Raw genomic sequence first — 27,418 nt, 5'->3', positions numbered from 1 at the left:
ATATTAATTATACTCAAAACGTTCTGATAAAAAAAAAAGAGTTGCACAGTGTATATACCTTAGAAAAATTTCCAAGAACTGATGTGTGAAGTTCAATTGCTTCAAAAGTAAACATCAATAATCTAAAAAAAAAAAAAAAAAAAATTCACCTATCTGGAAAGCTTCATTCCTAATAATACCAGAGAAATAGAGTGTTGATGTGGTTAGCTGCCTTAACCAAGAATGAACTCAATTCCGAGATAGTCTGTATAATCTAAATTATCATGCACAAAAGTTATATTCAGTTCAGCTCTAGTTGGGAACTACAGCCTCGATCTCATCTCAAAAGTAAAGACTAGCCGAGAAAAAAAACAAAACACATCAACAATTTCCATATATAAACTTTATTCCTTTTGACATCATACAAAAATTTAAACTTAGAGAAGAAAATGAAAATATGCACCTTTACAAGTCAAAGAAAGCAAAAGTCTTAGCATTTGAATTGGTCTGCAAAAAACCCAAAGAGTTTAGAGGTACAAACTGCTACAGCAGGTCTAAAAGAAGTTGTACACAGTCCTTCTGAAAAAGTTAAAATCGTTTTCAAGATTACTTTTCATATTTCAATGTACAGGCACTGACCAATTTACAAATATTTACATGAACCAAAACAACCTTTAATAAACACTGTAGCTTTTTTTTTAGCAGCCACTACTACTTTTTCATATGGAAAAAAAATACTAAAAAAGTTAGCTTTACAAACATTAAACTTTTTATAATCATCTTATGTCTTACCTAAAACATTTTATAGTGGCTTACTGCCTAAAAATTCCAGTTTAGATTACAATCCTATAATTGTATACAGAAAAAAATCTGATACTAATCAATAGGATATAATCTCAACTTTGATCTTTCCGTTTTGGTTGTTTCATGTCACAGGGAAAATAAAACATGAAATAAAGTAAAAGTGCACAATGCACTAAACTATCATAAAGCACAGGGAACTTATAATCTTCTCAAAATGTCTACAATGAACTAATTCTTTAAAACAATTTACTAACTGCTGAACAATACAGAGTTAGTGCTCATATTACTACAGTGCAAAATGTACTGTTTTCAACAAAAAATTTAAAGCTACCTCAAAAGTACATCAAAAGCATGTGAAGTACTAATGAAAAGCTAATATAGACACACTCAAAGCCTCAGTCTATCCTGGTGAATCAAGTGAAGACTTAAGGCAATTGTCCAGTATTTCATGCCTCTGCAGCAAGATTTCAGTGAAATAACAGATTTCATTTTGCTTCAAGTAACTGAATAACTGGCTTGAATCTTCACTTTACTAGAACAGACAGGCAATGAACTAATTACTGTACGTTCTACATTAAGTATGTATGGATCAGTCCCTTCCCCAAATTCCACACATCTCTTCAGTATTAGTATGTAGTATAATTGAAGTTATATCAAAAACCTTTTATTTGTTCAGATAATTCCCCCAAAAATATTTTATCTGATCTCCTGAAAATTCATGCCATAATATTACTAATCAATGTAAACATTTTCAAAAATACATCTTTAAATCAAAGGGTTTTATTAGGAAATGTCATAATAAAATATGTAATCTTTATATAAGTATGTTCTCTTAAAAATAAAACATGAAAACAAGAACAATTAAAAAGAAACCATGATGGAGGTAAACAAAAGCATTATGATGTTACTATTGTTCTTTATTTCTCAGAAGAATTTATTAAGAAATAGAGGCCAGTTATCTTTTCAGGATAGCAGCTCTTAAAGGTAGTATACTGTTCAAATCTCTTTTGTTTTTCAATCTGTGCCATGACTGGGAGAGAAAGAAAAATCATTCTTAAAACATAAAATATAAGTGCACTTTTTATCTCCCAAATTTTTAATATAGTAAAAGTATTGTTTCTGCCCTCAGAATTATTTTAAAACCCTATACCTGCATGATTCCAATTCATTAAAAAAGAAATGGACACAGAGGTGGTACAAAAAGATACAACTGACAACATTAACATTTATTCAAAGATTTGAACAATTTCATCTAGGACAGCAAGGTAATTAAGACAAAACCTTTGAGTTTGAGAAGGTGTGAGAAGATTACTTCAATTACTTAGCTGAATAGTTTGCATCTAGTAAGCTTTTTCAATCAAAAATAGTATAGTATAATGAAGGAGAGAGTAAAATTTCTAATGAACCAGTTTATATGTACTTCCGAAAAAGAAGAGTAAATGTAACTTGTAAAAAAAAAGGGGGGGGGGACTGAAATTCTTATTCACCGGCTAAAAATCTGGCTCACTACTTGGTAACTGCACATCTTTGTAGTTTATTCTCATGTCAGTTGTTTAACTGACAGAAAGTATTGGTTTTATAGCTAATCAATCCTAATTGAAAGCTCATGTATCAACAATGTAGCAACGCTATTTTTGAGTTCTCAATTTAACGTGATAGACAAAAACAGTCCCTCTTGGATATTTGTTTTGCCCTGCAGAATTCCACTAATTTTAAATTTCTATTATGGCTGACAAACTGAGAGGGCCTAATGTGAAGGACAGCTTGTAGTATGACACACTTGCATTTTTAATTATCATCAAATAAAGTCCATTCTAATGAAAAAATATTCCTCTGAAATGACCTTCATAGTTCACTGATCTTTTTCTTCAATGAAGCATTCTCTCCTAAATGTCTCATAGTTTATATTTCCATCAAAGTGTTTCTACACTGTACTGTGGAACTCCCTGAAGAAAGAGACCACACCTAACAAAATCACTGATGAATAAATTCATACTGTGGACTAAAGAACTAAATAATAAATGAGTTTATTATATATATTACATACATATGTTTACATATGTATTTATATGTATGGCTGAAGTTTACATATACAAAATGTGTGTTTATACAAAGATACACACTGATTTTTTTTTTTAAATTTCTCAAAATATAAGCAAAGATAAAAAGGTGCTCTACAGCGGGGTATGCAGAAGAAAAATCATGGAACTCAGCTTTCTTCTAAAGCTACACAAAGTTCCTTGAAATTTTAAGGAGAGAAATGAGTCCATTAGGTTTTATTCATTTTGAGAGTTTAATTGGCTCACGAAGGAAATGCTTACTTCCATCAAAGTGAAAGCCATGTGAATGAAAAGTCAGACTTCTCAGAAGGAAAAGTGTATCTATCAAGTAATAAATTCCCTATTGTGCTGTATTCATGTCTTCATAACATAGGAACCAGGGCAATTCTGTCCCTATTATAAATATACGTTTTCATTTTCAAAGCATACTATTTCACTAATGCTTCTAGAGTTAATCCAATGCATTGTTTACCTTTAAAAACTGATCCTTGATCATGTCAAATTTCTGCTTCTCATGCACAGCTCTGGCTGTATTTGTTCCATCAAAAGGTTCTGTAACATTAAATGTACATATAAACAAGAAATTACTAAAATTAGAACTTCAATTTTTATATTAGGTTGAACTATATGAAACTGCCAATATTTATGAGTTTTTAACCTATAAAATAGCAACTGCATATTGTGAAGCCTAATCTCTTATTTGATATATACATATAAAATATTTTATATAGCTGTGAACTCTTTAATAAGGTCGAATTCAAGTGAGAGGATAACTGAAAACAAAGTCATCAGCATATGTACATTAAATCTAAATCACAACAGTAAGATTTCTGAAAAATGACAGAGGGTCAAGGACTCATCCTTACCATAGGGAAATTTTTTAAAAAGTTAAAGAACAAAGAATTATTTAAAAAAAAAAAAAACCTCACTATAAAGAAAAAAGGTGATCAATATCAAATATCACACAAAGGTCATTTTAAATTTAATTTAAACTTAAAAGACTACTGATTTATCCAGCAGGAGAAAGGTCACTACCTTTGAAAGTACAGGTTTAATACTCGTGAGTTAAGATGTGAGTAGATGGTTTAGAAAAAGATACAGAGAGTACAGTTACTGGTAGGAGAAATTTGGTAGTGAAAGGAGAAAGAGAAACAGGATAGCAAGTACAGAACACAGGGATTAAAAAAAAGGAGAAGTGTTCATGTGTGTGAGTCTCCAACTTTCCACATATTCACCCCCACCCCACTAACCCTTCACCCACAAACCGAGAGAGAGTCCATATATGGATATAAGGAAATTATCTATATGAGAGGACAAGGAAAGTGAAGATGCTAGTGAGAAAAACAAGATAACTAAAGGCATTAAAAATGAGATGAGATAGCTGAAATAATGCCAAGCCTATGTAAAAATTACTAGACTTCAAGAATTTTGGCACGGGGGGTGCCTGGGTAGCTCAGTTAAGTATCTTACTCAATCTCAGCTCAGGTCTTGATCTCAGGGTCATGAGTACAAGCCCCAAGTTGGGCTCCACATTGGGCATGGAGCCTACTTAAAAAAAAAAAAAAAAAAAATTGTCACTATAAAAGAGAAAAAAAAAGGTACTTACAAGAGCCAGTAGAATCTAAGCAGGCATTTTACTTATAAGATTTCATTTATTCATGAGAGTTTACCGTCATAGTACTGGCGAACCTTGGTTTGCTGAGCTTCACTTCATTGCACTTCAGAGATATTGTGGGTTTATTTTTAACAAATTGAAGGTCTGTGGCTAGTCTGTGTTGAGCAAGTCTACTGGTGCCATTTTTCCATCACCACTTGTTCACTTTGTTGTCTTCATCACATTTTGGTAATTCTCATAATATATGAGTTATAGTGACTTGTGATCAGTGCTCTTTGATGTTATTGTTACAATTGTTCATGGGCACCACAACCACACCCACACAGGACGGCAAACTTAAGAAATGTGTGTGTTCTGACCACTCCACCCAGTGGCTGTTGCCTCATCTCTCCATCCCCTCGGGCCTCTCTTTTCCCTGAGATACATCAATATTGAAATTAGGCCAATTAATAATCCCACAATGGCCTTGAAGTAAGCAAGTGAAGTGAAAGGAAGAGTTGCACATCTTTTACTTTCCATCAAAAGCTAGAAATGACTCAGCTTGGTAAAGAGGCATGGTGAAGGCCAAGAGAGTTCAAAAGCTAGGCCTCTTGGACCAGTTGACCAAGTTGTGAATGTAAGGAAAAGTTCTTTCGAGAAATGAAAAGAGCATGGAGTTCACTCCAGTGAACACATGAATACGAAAGTGAAACAGTCTTATTGCTTCTATGGAGAAAGTTCCAGTGATCTGGACAGAATTACACCACATTCCCTTAAGCCAAAACCTAATTTATAACAAGGCCCTAACTCTCTTTAATTCTATGAAGGCTGAGAGAAGTGAAGGAGCTGCAGAAGAGAAGTCTGAAGCTAGCAGAGGTTGGTTCATGAGGCTTAAGGAGAGTAGCCATCTCCATAACACAAAGTGAAGTAGCAAGTGCTGACATAGAAACTCCAGAAATTTATTAAGATCTAGCTAAGATAACATTAAACAACAGATTCTCCATGTAAATGAAACAACCTTATACTAGAAGAAGATGCCACCTAGGATTTTGAGAACTCTCTAGTTGCCCTGGCTTCAAAGTTTCAAAAGGCAAGATGACTCTCGTATTAGGGGCTAATGACTATAAGCTGAGGCCAATGTTCATTTACCATTCTAAAAATCCTAGGGCCCTTAAGAATTATGCTATATTTACTATGCTTGTGCTCTACAAATGGAACAACAAAGCCTGGATGTCAGCCCATCTGTTTACAACATATTTTAAGTCCACTTTTAAGACCTACTATTCAGAAAAAAATTCCTTTCAAGATAGGACTGCTCATTGACAATGTACTTGGTCAACTCAAGAGCTCTGATGGAGATGTACAACGAGATTGTCATTTTCATGCCTCCTAACACAATATCCATTCTGTAGCCCATGGATCAAGGAGTAATTTAGACCTTCAAGTCTCATTGCTTAAGGAATATATTTTGTAAGGCTGTAACTGCCATAATAGTGATTCCTCTACGGATCTGGGCATAAGCCATTGAAAACCTTCCAGAAAGGATTCACCATTCTAGATGCCATTAAGGACATTTGTGATTCATAGGAAGAAGTCAAAATATCAGTAATAACAGAAGTTAGGAAGAAGCTGAGTCCAACCCTAATGGATTACTTTGAGGGGTTCAAGACTTTAGTAAAAAAGTAACTGCAGATGTGGTGAAAATAGCAAGAGAACTAGAATTAGAAGTGGAGCTTGAAGATGTGGCTAAATTGCTATTATTTCATGATAAAACTTAAGCGGATAGCTCTTGTTTCTTATAAATGAGAAAAAAAAAGTAGTTTCTTGAGATATAATCTACTGGTGACAATATTGAAAAGATACCAAAGGATTAAGAATATTACATAAACTTAGTTGATAAAGCAGGGGCATGGTTTGAGAGGATTGACACCAATTTTGAAAAAGTTCTACTATGTATAAACATGCTCTCACATGCTACTGACATTATCTGTGAAAGGAAGAGTCAACTGATATAGCAAATTTCACTGCTGTCTCGTTTTAAGAAATCGCCATAGCTACCTCAACCTTCAGCAACCATCATCCCAATCAGACAGCAGCCATCAACACTGAGGCAAGACTCTCCATCACCCAAAAGATTATGACTTATTGAAAATTCAGATAATGGGTAGCATTTTTAAATAAGAGTCTTATTAAATTAAGGTATGTACATGGTTCTCTTAGACATAATGCAACCGTACACTTAATAGACTACATTATAGGGTAAACATAATTTTTATATGCACTGGGAAACCAAGAAACTCACTTGACTTGTTTTATTGTGATATTTGCTTTATTGTGATGGTCTGGAACTGACCCACAATATATCCAAGGTATGCCTGTGTTTTTTTAGTAGATGAATGCCATATGCCAAGCTATTGGATCACATCACACACAACACTTTACAAGTGGTTAATATTCAAAAGAACACAAAGTAACTAAAATAATACACACCCACTGTGCAATTTAACAAACCAACCACCAAAGCAGGAAATTTAATTTCATATTCACAAAGTTTTAAGATGTTGCATATAATCCAAGATTAAAATATTCTAAACTTGATGTTTTCCTACAAACGCGGAACTTAACACTTTATTCTTTTTTACCTCAAGGTTTACAAAAGTCTTCAACTTAGCATCTGTGAGAATAATTTTGCTTCTTGAAGGCAATTTACCACCAACTCCAAGAAATATTTAACCACATATAAATTAATTTTAGAGAACAGATTATCTTCAGAAACTTTAATTTTTAAAGTAAAATACATTTCTATTCATAAAAATCTAGCTTGCATTAAGTATCAATATTTTAATTTTAAAAGAACTCATTTTATCTCAAATATAAGAATCATCACATGAAGATAGTATTTTCTTCCACCTTCAAGTCATGAAATTAAGCTTCAATTACAAGCAGGATGGATGCATAAAGATTTCTCAAATATTATGAACTAGAAGATTAAATGCCTAAATTCATATTATTATTTTTTATAACTGAAGAATTAAATTACTTTTCCAAACTAAAATACTCAGCCATAAAAAAAAGAATGAAATCTTGCCATTTGCAACAATGTGGATGGAACTAGGGAGTATTATGCTAAGTAGAATTAGAGAAAGACAAATACTGTATGATTTTATTCATATGTAGAATTTAAGAAAACAAACGAACACAGAGGGAAGGAAAAAAGAGGCCAACCATGAAACAGACTCCGAACTATAGAGAACAAATTGATGGTTACCAGCAAGGGTAACCAAGGAGGGATGGGTGAAACAGTGATGGGGATTAAGGAGGGTGCTTGTGATGAGCAGCAGGTGTTGTATGGAAAACACTGAATCACTAACTTCTACACCTGAAAATGATATTACACTATATCTTAAGTGGAATTTAAATAAAAGTTGGAAGAAAAAAAAGGAAGGAAAATTTTTATTACTAAATGACTTGCAACAAAAATAAATGAATGAATTAATGAATGAATGACTTGCAAGCCAGAATGTAAATTTATTACTTTTAACTGAAATACAAACTGGATTTAAGTAATTCTCAGTACCACAGTGATAACTGGATGGCAAATAAGTAGTTGTGGGAAATATACCTTCTACACAGATGTATTTATTTCTCCACTCAATACCATCAGGTCTGGGAATGGCTTTGGCTTCACGAACTGAAATCATTTGACTGTTCCAGCTACAAAAAGAAAACCATAATTGTGTTAACTCTTTTCTTAATTTTTCCTAGCCCCACTCTAATTCTCTCACAAAATACTGAAACTTGCCTTGACTTTCAGTCCCACAATCCCCATTTCCCCTTCTCCTTTTTTCTCCAAAGCACTTCTTCTAATCATTTGCTTACTTAGTATGTTACTGTTTATTGTGTGTCTTCCTCAAGCAGAATGGAAGCTCCAAGATACTGGTGATTTATGTATTTTTTTCACTGTTCAAATAGTTGCTTAGTACAAAGTGGGCATTCAATACATATTTACTGAATAAATGAAGTAATATGAAAAATAAGAAAGTGTAAAGCAAAAAATGTAAAAATTTTGTTCATTGTTAGCACCTCAGTAAGGATTTCTTATTTGTTAAGAGAAATGTAAATTGTGTTGCTTTCTGGTATCATTAATTAATTAATACTCTACAAAAAATGCTGTTATTGCTGTATGTCAAATGTAGCTATTAACAGTACATTTGTATTCAAGTAAAATAATTTTCTATCAGCATGTCTAAAGGTAAATTGTCCAGTCTTTAGTATGTACTAACCTTATATGCTGTTTTTTAAAAATTTCTTTACAATTATAATAATTCTGCACAAGTACAATTTTCTTTTCTCAAGGAACATTCTAAAACATATGACTATTCAGGTTGTATGCAAGAGATAAATGAGTTTGGAAAATAGTTGATATCTTTTTTCTCCAAGCCATATTTAGCTTTGTTCACCATTTCAGTTACAATACAAAGACCAAGCTTTGGGACCTTCCAACTCTAGCACTATCCTATCCTTCTTCTATTTATCAGATAAAAACAATTCCTAAGAATATAAATGAGGGTCCAATATGGCATTTGTTGCTGGAAAACTGATTAATCTCTATGTTAAATATGCAAAAAAATTGCATCTTGTGAAGTTTGATAACTGAAAGCATGATTTTCTATTTTTTTCTTATAAGTACAATTTAGAAATACTTTGCAAAGACAGCTTTAAGTTCTTTAAGAATACATATCAGAGTTTAAGCTTTTAAAAAACTAAGTGGGTTATCAAAGAGAAACAGTATTAACTACAGTAACATGTTTTAGATATTTCATGTATAGCAGCTCCATTAGTATAAACTCCAAACAGAAAAGAAGTACAGTGTTCTGTTGGTCCAAATGTTTCCAAAATTTTTTAAAAATAACAATGTAGGGGCACCTGGCTAGCTTAGTGAATATGTAGAATATGCAACTCCTGACCTCAGAATCATGAGTTTAGGCCTCACCCTGGGGATAGAGATTACTTAAATTAATTAATAAATAAATAACAAAATAGCAATGTAAAGAGGAGAATTATATAACCACAAGCCTGAACCAAACATGATTACCGTAGAATTATACTTTATACCATGTAAGATCTATTTCACTAATAAAATGAACTTTTTTCCTGAGACTACATGTTTCTCATTGAACTTACAGAACAGTTGAATCTGTAATAAAATTAAAATTAGAAACATTATATTAAAAAAAGGACAGTCTGAGGGGCTCCTGGGTGGTTCAGTCTGTTAAGCATCTACCTTTGACTTGGGTCATGATCCCAGGATCAAGCCCCACTTCGAGCTCCTGGCTCAGGCAGAGAGCCTGCTTGCTTCTCCCTTTCCCCACTAACTCATGCTCTCTCTCTCAAACAAATAAATCTTTTTTTTAAAAAAAAGACTTTACTTATTTATTCATGAGAGACGGAGAGAGAGAGAGAGGCAGAGACACAGGCAGAGGGAGAAGCAGGCTCCATGCAAGGAGCCCGACATGGGACTCAATCCCGGATCTCCAGGATCAAGCCCTGGGCTAAAGGTGGTGCTAAACCGCTGAGCCACCCAGGCTGCCTACAAATCTTTTTTTTTAAAAAAAGGGACAGACTGATTTTTTTTTTTTACTTTCAGACAAATTAAGAATATTGAAATACTGTATCCTGCTGTTAAATTACAATTTGTACTTTCTTAAATCAAAGGAACTCTCCTCACCACCATACTTGTATGAAATCCAACCCTGAATTTACATCACATGCCAATACCTGGTTCTGAATTGGGTCAGAGAAACGTATGTAATATACCAATATTCACTTTAACCAACCCAAATAATGCAGTTATTTAAGTGGCTGTATCATCTGAAGTACTTCATAAAGAAAAAAATATTTTAAATCACTATTATTTAGACTGATTCAATCTATTGCATTTTCAAAGCACTTTTAAATACTTAACTATTAAATATTTGAAATCATAAAACCTGATATATAACTTATATACTGTTTTTACTCTTAGAGGTGAATTTATTTTTTTTTAGATTTATTTATTTGTTTATGAAAGAGAGAGAGAGGCAGAGACACAGGCAGAGGAAGAAGCAGGCTCCATGTTTTGGAGCCCGATGCGGGACTTGATCCCGGGACTCCAGGATCACACCCTGGGCAGAAGGAAGGCACTAAACCATTGAGCCACCCAGGGATCCCCCTTAGAGGTGAATTTACATGTAGAATTCAAATGGCAATTTAGAAACATTTTCCCTAAATCTTTCTTTAAAACAGACTCTAAATTAAGCCTTTTATCATACCCATTTTTCCTTTTTTTCTTTTAAATATTTTACTTATTTATTCATGAGAAACACAGAGAGAGAGGCAGAGACACAGACGGAGGGAGAAGCAGGTTCCCTCTGGGGAGCCTGATGCGGGACTCCATCCCAGGACCCTGGGATCACGCTTTGAGCCAAAGGCAAACGCTCAACCACTGAGCCACCCAGGCTTCCCCATACCTATTTTTCTACCATAAATCGGCTGCCATGTAAAAATCTATCATTGTCGCTCAGTAATTGAAATGTAAAATAAGATACAGTCTAGGGACACCTGGGTGGCTCAGTGGTCGATTAAGCCTTTGGCTCAGGTTGTGATCCCAGGGTCCTGAGATCGAGTTCTGCAGCAGGCTCCCTGCCTGTTTCTCCCTCTCTCTCTATCTCTCATGAATAAATAAATCAAATCTTTAAAAATAAAAAAAGACACAGTCTATAGAAAAGGAATGTATCAGAAAAGTACAGAATAGCGGATACAGGGTTTAATTTAATCTAAAATAGATTTGATAATATATGATAATCTCTCGAATATAAAACTGAGTTTACCAACTCTACATTGGTAAGATGCTTGCTTCTTTTTTTCAGTAATGATAATGAACTACTGATTTATTAACTCTCTTCTAGCCATTCTTTCCGTGACAAAGTATTTTTTTCAAAATACTTCGCTTACATTGGAACATTACAAACAAAAATTCACATCCAACAAATAAAGTCAAAATTACAGGTCTGAATGGTGTGGCTATACAGATAGATACTAAGCAAGACTAGTAAAATTAAGTGAATATATATAATTTTATTTTATTATTAAGGGCTGGGAAGCAAAAAGAAAATTTTGTCGGGGATTTCAAACCTTGTAAGCAAACAGAAAATTCTGCTTTAATTCCAGAGTTTTGTTTTGCTTTGTTTTTTCTTCTGCCTGACCCGTTCTTCTCCCTAACCCCTTAAATACTAGCATTCATCAGGACCTTGCCTCTTCCGATCCTCTTCTAATGCTACAGCAACCCTCCAAAACTCTAACAATCTGCAGTTTCTTTCCCAATCCTTTTCTTCAGCTCTGACCTTGTTACTAAGCTCTAGGATAATTGTTGCAACTAACAATTAGAAACTGCCACCTAGGGCAGCTCCGATGGCCCAGCAGTTTGGCGCCACCTTGAGCCCGGGGCCTGATCCTGGAGACCTGGGATTGAGTCCCATGTCAGGCTCCCTGCATGGAGCCTGCTTCTCCCTCTGCCTGTGTCTCTACCTCTCTCCCTCTCTGTCTCTCATGAATAAATAAATAAAATAAATAAATCTAAAAAAGAAACTGCCACCTGGATGTCCTACATGCATCCCTGTGCCCACATTTTCAAGACTGAATTTAATATATTCTGTCCATGGCCAGTTATTAATATCATTTGCTTACATATCTCCATCTCCTCAACTCCCTTACCCTTCTTGGTGCACTGAACTTAGTTGGTTGAAATACATTCATAATTAAATTTTTGTCTACTTCAATCCTTTCCCCTCCAGCTCAACGTGGCATGGAGAAAAAGTAAGCAACCATGCTGACCTTTAAATTCACAATAGAGTATATAAACTCTCCATCTTACTAGTGTCTATGCACTACCCTATCTGTATTTAATTCTTCACTGTCCGCTTCGGGACCCACACCAATGATGCTTTTTATCCCTATTTTTTCACAGAAACTAGCTGGGCCCTGCCCCCCTGTGGGGTCCAGGGCCTCCATCTATGTGGACCAAAGTTCCAATGGTCAGCTTTCAGTTCTCATCTTGTACTTGATCTATCAAAAAATGTGACATAATCACTCCGTCCCCTTTGAGACATTTCCCCCCCTTTGGATTATAAGACAACACATTCTATTGGCTTTCCTTCTATCTCGATGATCCTTCCTTTTTGACATAAATTACTTCCTTCTTACCCCTACCTCATTTTTATTTCATTTTTGTATTATGAAATTTTTTTAAACGATTTTATTTATTTATCTATGAGAGACAGAGAGACAGGCAGAGACACAGGCAGAGGGAGAAGCAGGCTCCTTGTGAGGAGCCCGATGCAGAACTCGATCCCAGGACCAAGGGATAACGACCAGAGCTGAGGGCAGACGTTCAACTGTTGAGCCACCCAGGCATTCCTGTATTATGAAATTTTTCAAAGAGAAAAACTGAAATGCATAAAACTCAAAAACAATTCAAGAGTTGTTAACATTTCACACATTTGCTTGTGTACATGTGCATGTTTTGAACCGAACTATTTGTTAAGCTGTGGATATCAGGAAACTTCATTTCTTTATTCTTTGGCATGTATCTCCTAAGAATAAGGCCATTTCCTTTATAACACCAACAGCATCTAGAAATTAACAGTAACTCAAATGCCTTTCATAATTCCTCCACCCTAATCAGATTACAATCAAGGTTCTTGTATTTGATTGTTTCAGCTCTTTAACCTGGAAAAGTATTCACACTTATTTTTTTTTTAATGGCACTGACGTTTTAAGAGAGTAGGATCATTTTTCAAAGAATATCTACATTTTGAATTTGTCTATCTCTCTTTACTGTGTCATTTAACATATTCCTGTATCTTCTGTATTTCCTATAAATCCCTTAACATTGGGCCTTTATCCTATCTATATTTCCTTGGTTTTCTCAAACAGTATCATAGCTTTAAATACCATTTACCTGTTGACAACTCCCAAATATATAACACTAACCATGCCTCTCTCCTGAACTCTAGATTTGTATATCCAACTATCTACTCAATACCTCCACCTAAATATTTTGTCAATCGTACAAAATCTTAAAATCAAGAACACCCCTCCTTTGCTCTCCCCATCACACCCAATAGAAACTCCATTGTTTCAGTTGCTTGGGCCAAAAACTTAGAAGTCATTTTTGACTCTCAGCTACATCTAATCTGTTGCAAATCAATATACAAGTGGAATCTGGCCACTTCTTATCCACTTCCACTGTAACCATCTTTATCCAAGCTACATCCTTTCTCTTAGATTATTGTAATATCCTGAGTAATCTCTTTCCTTCTGCTCTTGGCTCCCTTTAGTCTATTCTTACCTGTGATAAATCAAAGCAGATTACATCATTTCTCTACCAAAACCTCTCCAGGGTATCCCACATCACCCAGAGGAAAAGCCAAAGTCACCCAAATTAACCAGATCAGATGGCCTATATGACATGGACTTTCTTAATTCTCTTTGACAGCATTTTCTTCCATTCTCTTCCAGTCACACTGGCCTCTGCTGTTCCTTGAAGATGTTAGGCAAACCCCCACATTAGGGTCTTTGTCTTTGCACCTCCTTTTCCTTTTGTTTAAAAAGTTCTTCTCCATAAATACATAACTCACACATTCCTCTCATACAGGTCTTTATTAAAAGGTCACCTTTCCAGGGGACTTTTCTCTCACCATGCTAAGTATTAAATTGTAATGCAGGTATTATAATTGCAAAAACTGCATATATCAGAACCTTTTTTGCTTTTATTTTTCTCCACTTAATACTATCTAACATACATTTTATTTGTTTATTGTCTATCTCTCCATACCACAATACATACTACAACGTAAGCTCCATGAAGACAAAGACTTGTGCCTATTTTGTTAACTGCCATATGCCCGGTACACAGAGAAACAGCTTGATATGTAGTAGGAACTCACAGATCTATAAATTAAATGAGAGGGAAAAATGAGAGTAAGAACGGAGACAGAAAAATTGGGCCTTTGTAATTTCCTTCTTAAAAAAATGTATTCAAAAAAATGTATTCAAGTATGTAGGTATGCATTTTTAACTCAAGAGATAAGACTAGTAGTAATGGATGTGATTAAATAAATATCCAGGGAATAAACAGGATTCAAAATAGGTAAACTTACAAGGTTCCCAGAATCTCTAGCACTTAGAGTCTGTAAGATATTTTAAACTTAAATTTTTGTTTTATTTTGTTAAAGTACAAAATTATTACATTCTGACTTTATTTTTTCCTAGATTCTCTGAGCAACCTGATCCTACTTTTTGGTCAGTTCCCTGTCCCAGGTACAGTTCTAGCAGCCATTTTCAGCAGTGGGCAGCTCTGGTGGCGCAGTGGTTTAGCGCCGCCTGCAGCCTGGGGTGTGATCTTGGAGACCCGGGATCGAGTCCCACGCCAGGGTCCCTGCATGGAGCCTGCTTCTACCTCTGCCTGTATTCCTGCCTCTCTCTCTCTCTCTATGAATAAATAAAATATTAAAAGAAAATTTTTTTCAGCAGCAGGGTTTAGGAGAAAGCTGTGAGTGAAGTAGATAAGAAAATCTTAGTAATTTTTAAATGGCCATACAAAATTTCTGCAACATTTATTCCACATACTCAAGCATCCCTCAACAGGCACTTAATTCTGTCTTCAGGTAAAGAGAATTTTTAATTGCATATCTCAAAGTTTAGAAGAAATTCTTACAAACATTTCTAACAGCTGCCAGAATTCCTTTGCACAGCACCTAGTTCACTGCCATGACTACATTCCTGGCAGTGTTCCCTACAGTCAAATTTATGAAGATATCTGGAATGAAATAACAATACATTTGACAAATGCACTATCTCATGAAAGAAGATTTATGTCTCCTAAATCATGCATCATCATGATAACAAATGTATCCAAAAGTTCAAAACCTCTTTCAAAGTCTCAGCATCCTAGCCAGTATCATTTGGCACAACCAGCTAGTTTCTGTTAACACGAAACTAACACAAACCTGTTCATCTACCATCTTGTTTCAGTCCAGCAAAACAGCTGACTTTCAAGTCATTGGTATCTCGATGCTCTAATCCTAAACTATACATGGCAGAAAAATACCTTTTTTCTATGAATCATTTTCCCTCTCTGCAAACTTCACTAAATTTATGATTAAAAAAAAAAAAAGACGATGCCAATATATTCTAACCATTAAGAATGTGGTTTTCAAATCAGACCTGAGACTGTATTGCCATGGGGGGGAAGTTTCAAGGACACAAATTCCCTAGGCCTCACAAGGGGTTACTATGAGGATTAGATGAGGTAATACATAGGAATCACTCATAATAACTAAGTAAATACTCACTCAACATCAGCTATTGTTATCGCAACATTTTATAAATCTTAACTCTAGAATAACCTTTATAGTCTGTTATGTTCCGTATCTCATATAGTCTTAAATCTTTTCTCATCTTATGAATGAAGGCTCCTTCTTTTTCATCCTTGTTCCCTGGATTTACACTCTGGTCCTAGTCATCTTTAATGCTGATTATTATAACTTCATTCTTGTTGAACTACTTTGCACCAGCACTTTTCCTACTCCTTTTCTTAACTTGATTCAGTAATTTTTAAGTCATCTTAAGGATCTTTGCAACATGTCTATAATTTTACCCTCTGCTTCAAAATTATTTATAGCAGGAATTTTTCAAGTACCTACTCTCAGCACTAGGCTAGGTACTGGAGACCCAACTGTAAACAAAACAGACACAATCTGGTGAAAGCTTTGCTTTGAGGAATTACTTCTTTCATGTCCTATGTTTCAAAACATCTGAGTTAGGTTTCTTTAGAGCTACTCCATCATAGCAAGTAAGGCAATAGCAACACTGCAGTAAGGTATTATAATTAAGAGTATAAATTTTGCAGCTGTGTGATCTTAGGGCAAGTTTCTTCACCTCTATAGATGCTTCACTGGTAAAATGCACTTGATATAATACCATATCATACGGCTATTATGTAAATAAGATGACACATATAATCTCTTTGGAACAGTTTTTCCCACCTAGTAATATTTATTTATCATAAATACTATTATTATTCCCCCTCCCCAAATCTTTTCAAAATGGTTACTGTACCCTCCTCCTCTAACTTTGTAAAACTCCTAAGTCCTTTCTCTTCTCGCCCCATCCCCTTCAAGCTTTTCAAAATTGATCATAAGACCAGCAATCCCTAACCTCAATCTGGACTAAAAATTCTCTTAAACATTCAGTTAAGTCCAGCCTGATTATACACTTTAGTGTTCCTTGTTTACAGAACACCCTCAGAAGAAAAAAGGAAAGGAGTTTTCCTTGGTTTTTATATACAAACACAACTATTTAGGTATCAAGTAGATCTTCTTCAAGTTAATCTTAGCTGTAGTTTTTACTATAAATCTTAACTTCCTAAAAACAGATGTTTCAAACTATACAGCACCTACACAAGGCCCACACAAACATTTATTCCAGTCCTACTATGGAAACAGGGAGCTAAACATAAAATGGGATCACTATTGAAATCAACTAAAACTGGGCTCACTGAACTATAATTTTTCATTAGATAGGAATATAAAATCTATTTAGTTTCTAATAATTAATAGATACTAAGTTTTATAAACTACACATTTCTGTACAAGATCATAGCACTGAAATGAACAAATAAAGCTTCTGACCAAAAGTGCAGCATTTACATATGTAAATGAATAAACACAATTTGAAGTTCACTTACTCAAATTCCGTAGCATAATATTTAAGAAAGCCCAGTAAGAGGTCCCCAAGATTTGATTCATTCTTCGAGAGGTAAGGAGGAACATTACATGGAGCTTGATGTACAAGGTGCAGCTGTATAGCCGGACTAAAAGATTCCTGTCAAAAAGAAAAAGGAGGAAATATAAAGTCACTTAAAACACACACTAAAAACTTTACAAATCCTGATCTAATGCTCTCTTAAGAAGAGAGAAGAAATCTTTGTGTTGGCAGTTTGGAAATTAGAAGATTTTCTTCCACTTAACATTACACCAGTGAATGAAGTATGCCAGAAAGTATCCAGAAAACTACTGACATTCTAAACCACAGCTGAGGCATATCGCTCAATTTAATCAAGTGGATCCCTGCAGCACCAAAAAGATTTTCTAACTCATAAATAAATCCTTACATACCAAGATTTCATCACATAACATACAGATTTCTTTATAAATGTACCTCCTTCTTAATTGCTTCTACAAAAAGCAGTTGTACTTTATAAGGGCTGTATTAAGATCAAGGTAAGAGCATTTTCTACCTGCCACTTAAATTTCTCTTATAGGCCATAAAAGAGACTAATACATTAATAGTACTTAAACCAATTTTAAGATTTTTAAAATTTTATTTCATTCTTGTATTTTGTATCTTAATGGGAAGAGAAGACAGACATTCAACATGAATTGAACTTGAAAAGACAAAGACGGCAGGGGAAAGAAGAAAGATAGGAAACAAACCAGCAAGCGACATTCAGCAAACTTTTATCACAATATTCATAAAGGCGGGTTAACATTTGCTTGTAATCCACACCCAAACAACACACTTATTAGAAAGAATACTATTGGGTACTTAACTCTTTTTGCCTACACTATGCCATTCATTTTCGTATCTGATCCTTCTTCCTCTATTAGCAGCAAGTTCTGGCTCTAAAACATACTAAATGAACTACAGAGATTCTCAGGTAATACATATTCAAATGTTAGAAAACATTCTCTTTAAGGTAATTTGCACAGTTGCCCTTACGACATGTTTTCTACATTCCCCTTTGCCACCAGAGTAATAACAGATTTTTTTTTTTTTTAAAGCAACTAGGTAGGGCATCCTGCGTGGCTCAGCAGTTTAGTGCCGCCTTCGGCCCAGGGTGTGACTAGAGTCCAAGAATCGAGTCCTATGTCGGGCTCCCTGCATGGAGCCTGCTTCTCCCTCTGCCTGTGTCTCTGCCTCTCTCTCTGTGTCTCTCATGAATAAATAAATTTAAAAATAAATAAAGCAACTAGGTAAGGCATGACAGTTCTTCTTAAAGGTTCCCAAATACCTAACAAACTAACCTTGCATTTATGGATACCAATTCAATTAGTAATCCAACTTTAAAAAACAGAGGCTCCCCAAATAACTAAGCTGTAATACAGAGAAGCATAGCAGTGCATCTATTTAAAGGTAATCCTCAAAAATCATTAGTAAAAATAAAGGAGCAAGAAAATAAAAAATGCTCTCCCTTGTCCTATTACCTACAATTCTATCCATAATTTTTTTAAAGATTTTATTTATTTATTCATGAGAGACAGAGAGAGAGAGAGAGAGAGAGGCAGAGATGCAGGCAGAGGGAGAAGCAGGCTTCATGCAGGGAGCCCAACGTGGGACTTGATTCCAGATCCTGGGATCATGCCCCGAGCCAAAGGCAGACGCTCAACCGCTGAGCCACCCAGGCATCCTATCCATAATTTTTAACTACCAAAAAGTGATTACTTTTCTCTTAGAAGACAATTCTATTCCAACCACAGTTTGTAAAGCTGGCACTCCTAAACTTGGGTCCTTCCCTTATACTTCTAGCAGATTTAGTATTACTTTAGGAGACTCAAGTAGAAATCTAAATTGTCTCTAAGACTAGGGGGAGTTAGGAAAGAAGTCTCAATTTATAATAAAGACTGAAGGCAGACGGAAGAGCAAAGGTACTGCCTCTACTACCCTTTGTCTTTCACTTGCTAAGTGTAAAACTGGACTTAGGACAGTATTTTAAATAGAATTTCAATCTTATTTTCTGGCTAAACAAAAATGTAGAACCTAAATTCAAATGAAAAGGAAAGAAAAATGGGTCACTGTTGAATAGATTCCTCTCTGAAAGCTTACTAATTTTGTCTATGACATAGCACAGTAAGCATTCAGTTTATGAACTGATGCTGAAATAAAAGTCATCTTCTTACCTTAAGTTTAAAACTGAAACTTTAAAAATTTTTATTTTGTTCAATAATTAAAAGAAACTATTAGCAACTGTAGATTAACACTGAAGAGTTTTGATACCTACTCTACTAAAATAGTGAAATGTTTTTGGACCAACAATTTGACCAGTCTCCTCTTAGCTCCACTATTCTTTTTTATAGTCATACAAAAAGCGCCATGTCATACATACTAGGGGAAAACTGAATGAGAAATCTAAATTAAAAAAAAATTAGGGTTCAAAAAACACTACAAATAAAAATTGCATTTAACCATCAAAAATCCCCATTTTTTATAATCATTAACATTACAGAAAACTCCTCTGCTTAAGAAAAATTTCATCAAAGAATTTTTTTTTAAAGGGAGTTCTCCCATGCATACATATTTAAGAATAATATGTGTTACTTAGGACAGGATATGGGTGGGAAGAATTTAAGCTAATATATTAGAAAACACAAAAAAACCAATCCAAAAGCCAAAGGAATTACAACCTAAATCCATGGCAAACCAATTTAACTGATACAATGTAACATCTAATTTTCAAAGCATTTGGGGAAGGTATTATCAATACTAACTGCTACTTGTTTTTAATATGAAGAAGACATCTTTATTACTTTTTAAGGTTGTATCTTATTTGGAGCCTCTAACAACCAAATCTGTAATGACATAATTCCTAAAAACATTTTCCAATTGATATTTGAATGCTAACATTTTTGAAGCTACACATCTTCCTTCAATCAACGCCAAGTTAAGAAAAATTTAATGGGCAACCCCTCAATAAACATCTGAAAAGCTTCACTTTTTTGTTTGTGTAAGCCTATCAAAGGACACCTGGGTGGCTTAGAGGTTGGGCCTCTGCCTTCGGCTCAGGGTATATGATACCAGGGTCCTGGGATCGACTCCTGCATCAGGCTCCCCACAGGGGAGCTTCTCCCTTTGCCTATATCTCTGCCTCTCTGTCTCTCATGAATGAATAAATAAAATCTTAAAAAATAATAATTGCCTACCAAAAACAGCAAAAACATCTTGTGCCAAATTCCATTATTTTCTGAGACTGTGCCATAATATCTTACCTTCAAAGTTTGGACAATTTCCATTTTCTGGAATAAATTGGGCTGGCTAAACCTTTACTTGGTAACTGTTCTTTTAAAAAGATACAAGCCTTAGAGATGCCTGGGTAGCTCAATCAGTTGGATGCTTACTCTTGATTTTGGCTCAGGTCATGATCTCAGGGTCATAAGGTCAGGCTCTGTGCTCAGCATAGAGTCTACTTGAGATTTTCTCCCTCCCTCTCCCCTCCACCCCTCCCCCTGCTTGCACACACATGTGCTCTCTATCTCTCTCAATAAATTTATTCCCTAATCTATTTTTTTAAGATTTTATTTTATTTCCTTTATAAATAGGGAGTGGGTGAGCAGCATGAGAGGTGGAGGGAGAGAGAGAGGGGAAGCAGACTCCTGGCATCAGGCTCCACACTCAGCTTAGAGTCTACTTGAGATTCTCTCTCTCCCTCTCCATCTGCCTCTCTCCGCATGTGTATATGCGTGGATGCATGCTCTCTCTAAACAAATAAAAAATATACTTTAAAAAATATATATACATGACTTAAATGAAGGATGACTGTTTTCTACCTCCAGGCAAACAAAGAAATTTAAGTTATATACTCTTCTAACAATATGAATTATTAGAGCCTGGATATAAACACTGAGTAAAGTCTCAAAGAAAAAGATAACTGATATAGAGTACTTAAGCAGAGTTCTGCCTAAAGAGAGAAAGAACTAAATGATATTGAAGTTCTACCAAGCTTTCCTAGTTGTATGTAGATTACCACTAATTGGTGATAACATGTTAAAGACACGATCATTAAATTTCCTTTAAATTATATCTGCTTTTAGTAAAAAGTTTAAAGTTTTGAAATCAACATAAGTATCATAAAGAAATACTATGATGAAGTGGTTAAGAGCATGAGCTTGGGAGTCAGATCTAACTTTGAAACTATTAGCCATATGAATTTAATCAAAGTACTTAGCTTTCCAAAGGTTCAGCTTCTTCATCTACAATGTAAGAAAAATAACAGTACTCATAGAACAGTAATATGGATTAAATGATACAATGTATGTAAAGCACAGCAGCAATAGAAATCCCTATATATTATTTAGTATATGCCAGGCATCATTATAGTTAGAACTACAATTCATACAATGCAGTATGGTTACCTACTGAAATAATGTATTATTTCAAAATTAACTTCCTTATAACTTAAAATTTAAGTAGTATCAACTTTAAGAAAATGTTTCTTATCATCAAAACAGACTTCACCAAAATTTTTAAATTTCTCTTTTTAAAGGTATTCATTTATAGCCTGTTTTACATAACTAAAATCCTTCATATTATATGCATTTTAAAATTGAAAAAAGTTGCTATATGTGTATACATATGCATATATGTAAAATTTAATATATTTTCAATATACAACTGCAGAGAGGAATTCTACATTCTCAGAATTCCTAATCTCATAACTATAAAAATGGCATTCTGGAATATGAAGATACCATTAGAGAAAGAAACAAATATGTTGTCTTCTAAATGTAGGTAAATCTCATAATCTGCTTGCATTAAAATAAAGATCCCCTCCATAAGCTTACCCCTGAGTTTCTATATGTGAATTTTCTCAATTTCCTTGCTTTAACTCCATACTAAATATTCTGTCCTCTATGACTCATGTTGCCTTTTTAAATCAATAAGAATTAAGTAGTAATAAAACTATACTATATTAAGATACAGCTTTAAAAACAGACATACGGTTATAGTCTTTCATCCTTTTCTCGCCTAATTTAGTATCCTAACTGAATTAAAACACCAAACCCATTTTTAAAATAAATATATTACCATAAGTTTGAGAAAATATGACAATAAAAAAGCATAATACATTTAACATGTTATTCTATTCCAAAGTTTTTATCCTACTTTTAAAATTCTGTTTAACTATATTAGAGAAGCTCAAAATTTAAAAGAACCTTGTTCCTTTGTAAAATAACAAAGTTTTTTTTGTTACTATAAAGTTTTAAGTCCTTCTCAAACTTATTTATACAACCTGAAATTCTGTCATACATGTTTTTCATAAAGAACGGTTTATCTGTATAGAAACAATCAGATATACACAAATGATATATTACTGAATACTATCATTTTGTCTTTCTTAGCACAGAAAAAGAGAAAAAATACCAGTTTCTGGATCCATAATTTGTGACTGTACAGCTTAAATGAGTAATATAACATTCTTAAGACTTAGTTTCTTCATCTGTGAATCAAGGATAATAATACTATAGAAGTTTACTTGTTTAGGATTAAGGATACTGTATATAAAATTTATAGAGTGCAGACATAAAATAGACACTAAATAAGTTGATTTGTTTGTTCCATTTGATGGACCACTGAGAAAAGCACTCTACTGATAAATCACCTTACAGATTTCAGATAAAATTTAAAATCTTGTTAGAGTGGACAGTAAGTCCTTAACCATGTAAGCATCAACCTTAAAGATAATGTACTTTAAATATTTATGATAATGTAACCACACCTGAAAGCAAATTAAGACATTGTTAAATCTAGCAGGTCTTGCTATTTGCATTTTTAAGGACTTGGAGCTGAACTCCAAGTATTAATCTAGCTCCTCATTACAGGTACAGAAATAAGATTATTACCAAAACGGGTGGAGAGTGTAGGGTGAAGATGGTCTATGTGAAGAGAAGTCAAAACTTTGTCATGGGGGAAAGCCAGTAATTAGAAACATGAAAGAGAAGTAAAAAATGAGGCTCTTTAAACTAAGATATACTAGTTAAGAACCTGGGTATCCAATAATAAAAGCAGTAGGTCTATTCTGTTCTCCAGCATAGTGCATTAAACTGAGATTTCATTAGTGTTTTATATTAGTAAAAAAGAGCTCATGTAGCACAGGATTTTAACTGAGATTTCTGTAGAAGAATCTGTTCCATACAGAATAAGAGACTAAAGGATAAGTTTAACCAGTAGATGCTTTGTATGTGAAAAATATACACAGCTCTTTCTATACTGAAACCTAGGTCTTAAAGAACAAATAAATTGGGACAAAAAAAATGGAACAGCAAACACCCAGTCATCATCTTTGACCTTTCAGTATAAGCTAAAGAGTCAATACTTTATTGGAGGGAGAAAACCATGCAAGGTTAAGGCCAAAAGTTCAAGTTACTTTTATTTCTATACCTTCTGATGCTTTCATTTTCATAATGTTTATGAAAGCATAAATACTGATCCCTAGCAATAGCTGAAATTCATTACAATAGTTCTTCATAACAGTAGAAATTAGTTTTTAAAATGAGAAACACAGGATATCCAGATTCCAGAAGATTCTTATAGATGGTGTCTTTACCACATGACCCACCACAAACTGGTGGGTCCTCATTACAAGAAAACTCCATTACAATGAATCTTTTATTACCCAGCATCTTGCATGTGTGCATTACAATAACCCATGTTCAAAAACAGAACATCAGTTCTTCTCAATTATCAAAAATTAAGTTATATTTAATTTAGACTCCAGTCAAGTAGATTCACATTTTGTATGATACATAGAGTAAGCATGTCCTTTGAAAATTGATCACTCAAGCCGACTGTGTTTTGCAACTATTTAGTAAGTTTAGAAAACAGCTTTTTTTTTTAAGTTTATAAAACAGGTAAAAATTATATGGCTTCAGAAGGTTAAACAATCTAAACAGATAGTTACATATTTCCAAATAACCAGGAATAAGGATGACTATGAAGAAAAACAGAAACAGTAGGACTATAAAACAAGAAAACAGAATTCTGGAAAAAAGAACACAAAAAACTGGAAAATAAATAATAGTAAATAGTATATAGATTGCGAGTATGTACATGACCTAGGTTTCTCTAAACTCAAACTGAGTACATATCAAACTTTTCCTACTAAGCACTCTTCACTTCTTTAATGTTTCCAATCAACTTCAGGAGTCTTGATATTATGCACACAAGCAGCATACTGATGTTACTTCTTTTGGGTATGACTTGGTGAAATCAAATGAAAGACAAAATGATTATCCAATTGTTCAACTTCTTAATTTCTTCCCCTGCTTTCAAAGTATACATACATTGGGATGAAAAACTTCTGAGTTACTAACTAGAAAAATGCTATAAAACTGTAATTGAAAATAGCATGAAGAAAACTAGAATGAGTTTAACTGGGTCTTGACCAATTGAGCATATTTAATTCCTATTTGGGATAATCATAAGCATCATGCAAAAAATTCTACCATTAACATAAATGACCAGACTGTCTGACAATAACCAAATAAAATATAACAGTCTTCCAAAAAAGTATGTGAAATACTTTTAATGTGCTGGTGGCCAATGCCTCAGCCTGTATAGAAAATGTTATCATATAGTTAGAAGGTAACTATTACACCTTTTATATTCACATTAATACTGCAAATAATAGTTCCACATATACTTGTCATAATATGTATTATAATAATTTATAAGAAACACTTACTGGGTAAATTTTTTGGATGGATGGAAGGATGGGTTCAGGTAGGGCTATAAAAAAAAAAAGTTTAAAGCTTCCGTGATTCACATAATTCATTTTACAAAACAATAATTTGTAAGCTACACCCCAAGTATAAGACTATAAGGGTTTCTGCTTAAATTCAACAGTTTCTATATATTTTGTGAATTAATTCTGATCCCTAAAAATTTAAATTTCAAATATATCTAAGTTGATAACTTAAGGTTTGTTAATAAACTATGTATGTTTCTATATAAACCAATGTTCTTTACATGGTTTTAGAAAAATAGGCCATCAATGGACACACATCATTAGGTCCAACATCAGACACAAACACGAAATAAGCAAGACAAGGATTGTTCTACAGATATTGAATGGACACTGTTAAGATGGATGTAGCTACTAAAAAGAAAATTTTTAAATACAGTCCAATGATATTGTATCATGAAAGAACAACATCTGTATCATAACTGCCCCCTTTATTTTTAATTTCTCAGTTTTAGGAAATTGATCTAGTGGGGAAAAAAACTGAAAAACAATCTTCATCTTCACAAATTTTTATAAAGAAGGCCTCAACAAGTTTAGAAATATAAATCAGGATATTTATACCACAATTGGCTATAAAAAAATTAAAATTTCATATAAAGGAATCATCTTCATAGATTATTTTTTTAATTGTCATTCTTCATTCTTCAATAGCTTTACCAAAATCCAACATCATTAAATGCATTAACAGTAATTTCACATTATAGTATAAAGGGAATAACATGAAAAGCAAAATGCTTAATATTCACAATAAAAAAATACAGTATCTTGAGTACAGTAGGATACAAGTAATGTATTTTTCAAGATTTAAGATTAAAGACCAAATATAATACTGTATGATAAACTACGTATTTAAGAATTAGAGATACATTATATATAATTAAGTAAACTCAGTAACCATTATCTTTAATTTGCAACGTAGCCAAAACCTTTTTAAATGACTTCTAGAATACATTAGGTACACAAAACCAACCATTACCAACTTATCTCCAACTGTGATTATAAATGTATACATTTCTATCCCATAGTATTTATATCTCTCTTCTGTATCATGCTTCATATCCAAGTTGAAATTGGAATAAAATAAAATTCCATGATACTCTTGAATGTTCAGTGTGTGACTGAGGGAAAAACTCCTTACTTACTGGAACCACTCTTAGGAAGTAAAAATATTTTTCCCAGAGTCATTCAAATGCTCAAAATTCTAGAAGATCCTACAAATAAACTCAAGCCCCAGTTACTTTAATCCTAAAAGTCTTTATATTCATATAATATTTTTAATGACTAATAATTTTTGCTATAATACAGAAGTCAAACTGGAAAATCTTATGAGAAGTGAGTTTACTTATTTAAAAACCTGAATTCCTTTCTCACTGAAAACTCCTAATAAAGTAAAAGTATAATTTAAAAAATGAAGAAAAGGTTATAGAGAATTAGAAAAAAAATTTTCTCACTCTAGAATAGTAACTAGAATGCTAGAAGAGAGAAACAAATACCAACCATTGCATTAGGGTCTTTCAATAGACAAAGAGCCTTTAGCACTAAGCAATTTGAGGGGCATCTGGGTGGCTGAGTCGGTTGATTTCAGCTCAGGTCATGATCTCAAGGTTGTGGGATCAAGCACCACATGAAGCTCCATGCTGAGTACCTGCTTAAGATTCTCCTGATCTGGGATCCCTGGGTGGCTCAGCTGTTTAGCACCTGCCTTCTGCGCAGGGCGTGATCCTGGAGACCTGGAATCGAGTCCCACGTCAGGCTCCCTACATGGAGCCTGCTTCTCCTCTGCCTGTGTCTCTGCATCTCTCTCCCTCTCTCTCCCTCATGAATAAATAAATAAAATTTTAAAGAAAAAAAAAAGCAACTGGTATACTATGGCAGTTATTTATTAACACTATCCTCATAGTAACCTCAAAGCTTTCAGTAGTTTTTCAAATGTTTATTTTACCCAAAACAACATACGTTCAGGAAGAATCTGGCTGTAACATCTATTTTTTCTTCAAAATTCTGGACTTAAAACTTCTAAATTTCTCAAAAGCAAAATAAAACTTAGATTGCAGCATCTGATCAATTGATAACGCCTTCAGAATAACTACTCTCTAAGATTTTACTTTGCTTACATTTCAGATGAGAGCTTTCTGGTCAAGCCCCCATAAATTTATACATATAAACATTCTGATCCATCAAAAATTCAACTAAAAATAGATCTTCAACAACACTAAGCAACAATTCTGAGAATTCAAGAGTAATTTTAAAATGCCTGAGATAGTTCCAGGTCTGGTAACATGGTAAATATAAATAGTCTATGAATATTTCGTTTGTATTATTATTTCTAGCCAGTTGATACATTTGCCTTTTTATTATTAACCT

General features: G+C 33.8%; 1 protein-coding gene across 2 annotated transcripts in view; it reads right to left on the bottom strand.

The window, feature by feature from the left end:
• Positions 1-360: 360 nt before the first annotated feature.
• TENT2 (terminal nucleotidyltransferase 2) overlaps positions 361-27,418 on the bottom strand; it is a 65,905-nt gene continuing 38,847 nt past the window's right edge. For both annotated transcript variants that reach the window (XM_055342218.1, XM_055342219.1), the window contains exons 11-15: positions 24,995-25,038; positions 17,225-17,361; positions 8,060-8,151; positions 3,316-3,395; positions 361-1,813 (exon numbers count right to left, since the gene is read on the bottom strand). In XM_055342218.1, the coding sequence (XP_055198193.1) occupies positions 1,739-1,813; positions 3,316-3,395; positions 8,060-8,151; positions 17,225-17,361; positions 24,995-25,038 (428 nt within the window). In that variant the 3' untranslated portion in view covers positions 361-1,738. The remainder of the gene's footprint in view (positions 1,814-3,315; positions 3,396-8,059; positions 8,152-17,224; positions 17,362-24,994; positions 25,039-27,418) is intronic.

This window comes from Nyctereutes procyonoides, unplaced genomic scaffold, assembly GCF_905146905.1.
Source record: "Nyctereutes procyonoides isolate TBG_1078 unplaced genomic scaffold, NYPRO_anot_genome, whole genome shotgun sequence".
In the NCBI taxonomy this organism is placed as follows: Eukaryota; Metazoa; Chordata; class Mammalia; order Carnivora; family Canidae; genus Nyctereutes; species Nyctereutes procyonoides.
Note: the sequence above shows the minus strand (reverse complement) of the source record. Positions and strands in the feature narration are given on the sequence as shown.